Source organism: Montipora capricornis, chromosome 3, assembly GCF_036669925.1.
Source record: "Montipora capricornis isolate CH-2021 chromosome 3, ASM3666992v2, whole genome shotgun sequence".
NCBI classification, from domain to species: domain Eukaryota; kingdom Metazoa; phylum Cnidaria; class Anthozoa; order Scleractinia; family Acroporidae; genus Montipora; species Montipora capricornis.
Genome location: NC_090885.1, coordinates 1,727,242 through 1,729,741, shown reverse-complemented (window position 1 = coordinate 1,729,741; position 2,500 = coordinate 1,727,242). Strand labels below are relative to the sequence as shown.

The window sequence follows — 2,500 nt, the reverse complement described above, 5'->3', positions numbered from 1 at the left end:
GCGGGTGAGGAGAGAGAGAGAGAGCTTGCGATCATGTCTCGTAAATTTCAATTCCGCCCCCAGTACCCCTCGCATTATCTAAGCGTTTGAGCTGTCAAAATCTGACCAATCAGATCTTACCGGAAATATGAACTCAATGTAAATAAACATTGTGCAAGGATTTCCCCGGGAACCGCATGGCCAACAACACTCTGAAGAAGCTTTGTTTAGGAAGGAAACCAAATGCTGAAAGTCCAAACGATTATTGTAGATGCTGTAAAATTTCATTGAAAGTCCGTTACGGAGATACGTGGAAGTCTTGTTCGTCCGAAAATCTGTTCCTTCCGTCGGGTAAGAAAGGGCTTGAAGGAACTGTTTTGTCCGGTGCGCTGCAATCGATCGGACTTGATGCCGAAAGAACCCTTCTTTGTCTGATCGAGACTGCAAACCTTGTGCAACGAAAATTAGAAAAACCAGTGAGAGTTTCAGGTTTATAGCAAGCGTGCTAAATGTGGTAAACCCAAAGTTTATTACGCCTAGTCATCCAGAGGTTGATGACACCGACGTCCTTCCAAGGACGAAGCGAAGCTTGCCGACTTCTGTTTCAACACCAGAAAGAAGCCCCGGGCAGAAAAAAATTCCGAAAGCTAGCCAAAGCCCGACGAAGCAGACCCGGAAAATCAGTGCAAGAAAATCGCTAGGTTGTCATTTCCGCCAAATTTCTATGAAGTGCAGTGCCATCTTCTTTTAATATTTCGAGGAAGCGGTTGTTGATTACTTCCTCCGCTGGGGCAAACAATAGCTGAAACTTCGCTGATCTCAATTCATCATCAGTTACGTCTGATAATGACGAAGCAGACATTCCCATACCTTTTGCTTCTTCGATCTGGTCGTCGATGATACTTCTCAAAGGACAAACGACCAAAACTGTTTGATGCTCTTTCACTTTAAGAGCAGAGGCGGCAACATAAACCTGGAAAATCAGACACTTGCCGTATCCTGTCGGTAAAACAGCTAGGACATTTCTGCCCTGAAGCAAAGCTTCCACCGCCTGACGCTGTTCGAGTCTTAAATTCAATGGAGACTTCGAATGTAATGAAAAATTCTCGCAAGCTTTACAGATAAAATCATCGCTGTCCGCCATTTTTGTTTGTGTTCATACCGTGTAATCGGCGCGAAATGTATAGTACGTCATCACCTGATCAAATTGGCCAATCAGCATTTCGCGTCCACTTTTTGGACGTAGATATTCAAATTTACGAGACATGATAGCAAGCTCTCTCTCTCTCCTCGCCCGCCCACCCACCCGAAAGAGAGCTTGCTCGCAGGCTAGTGAGAAGTTATTGCTGTTTAGCTATTAGCGTCTCATTATGTCTAGACACGTATTGCTGCAGATCATTTTCTTAGTCTAGGTTCCAGACCCCTATTGTTTACGATATATATATATACATATAGTTTTCAAAAATTGTAACGGTCACTTTTGAAAATGTGTGTTGACTAGCATACGAAACGACAAGTTTTATAAAAATGCGTTGGAATACAATGTTTATCACCGCTGTTTGTGTTATTTTCTTAATCACATTCCTTCAGTTTTGGTAGGATTAATAGACCAAATCGACTAACTCAATGTTATACCCAATTCAAACCCTTTGGGAATAAAACGTTTTGTTCCAGGTATTTCTATATCATATAAATGTGAATGCTACATTATAATGCAAATACAATACTCAAAGAATATTAACCCGGGAAATTTGAATTGGTGCAGCATTGTGTAAGCCGATTAGGTATATTGCTAAATCCGCGTATTTCTTAAAGTCGTCAAGCAGCGTGAAACGAATTTGGGCTGATTTAATTTACTTATTTAAAAGGGAAAAAAGACACAAAAGAACCAACAAAAGAAAAGAAAAAATATGAGCAAATATGTAGCTCCATAGGGAGATTATGTGGTCACGTAAGAAGGAATTTTTTGTGTGTTTTACACAACAAACCACTGCTTTCGCTATTTTGTACGTCCAGACTTAACGAGTTGAAGAATTTTGTACCTTAAAACCGAATTGAGAATTTCGAATATTTCATAGTTCGACAGATATATATTTGTCCAAGTGGATCAGAAATACGCAGCAGGCTTCAAGGTGTCTGTACTCTGCATGATTTGCAGTCCATTAACACTGTTAACAAAATATTGCGACAAATAATTCGATTTTTGACATTAGTTGCAGTTACGTAAAGTAGTAATAACCCGACGAAATATGCTTCCCTGGTAAAGCGCTTTTTATAAAAATAAGAGAAGAAATTCTGCAATTATACAACCAAGGTTACCAAACAGGGGATATATCAAGAGAATGGAAGATATCCGACCAGGTTGTTAACAAAATTCTTGCTCAATTCAGGATAAATTATGAAAAATGTAAGTGATGCGAGAACACAATCGGGAAGCTGCAAAAGCCTAGCATTTTCACAGCTGAAATACGCAGCAGACTTCAAGGTATCTGTACTCTGCATTATTTGCCGTCCATTAACA

The 2,500-nt window shown here is 40.1% G+C and overlaps 1 protein-coding gene and 1 pseudogene across 1 annotated transcript; both read right to left on the bottom strand.

Moving 5' to 3' along the window:
• Positions 1–2,500, bottom strand: part of LOC138039706 (unconventional myosin-VI-like) — a 13,223-nt pseudogene that overhangs the window by 10,396 nt on the left and 327 nt on the right.
• Positions 677–1,123, bottom strand: LOC138039705 (ATP-dependent DNA helicase RecQ-like). The gene has a single exon (XM_068885550.1). It carries the CDS (start codon positions 1,121–1,123, stop codon positions 677–679), a length of 447 nt encoding a protein of 148 aa, XP_068741651.1.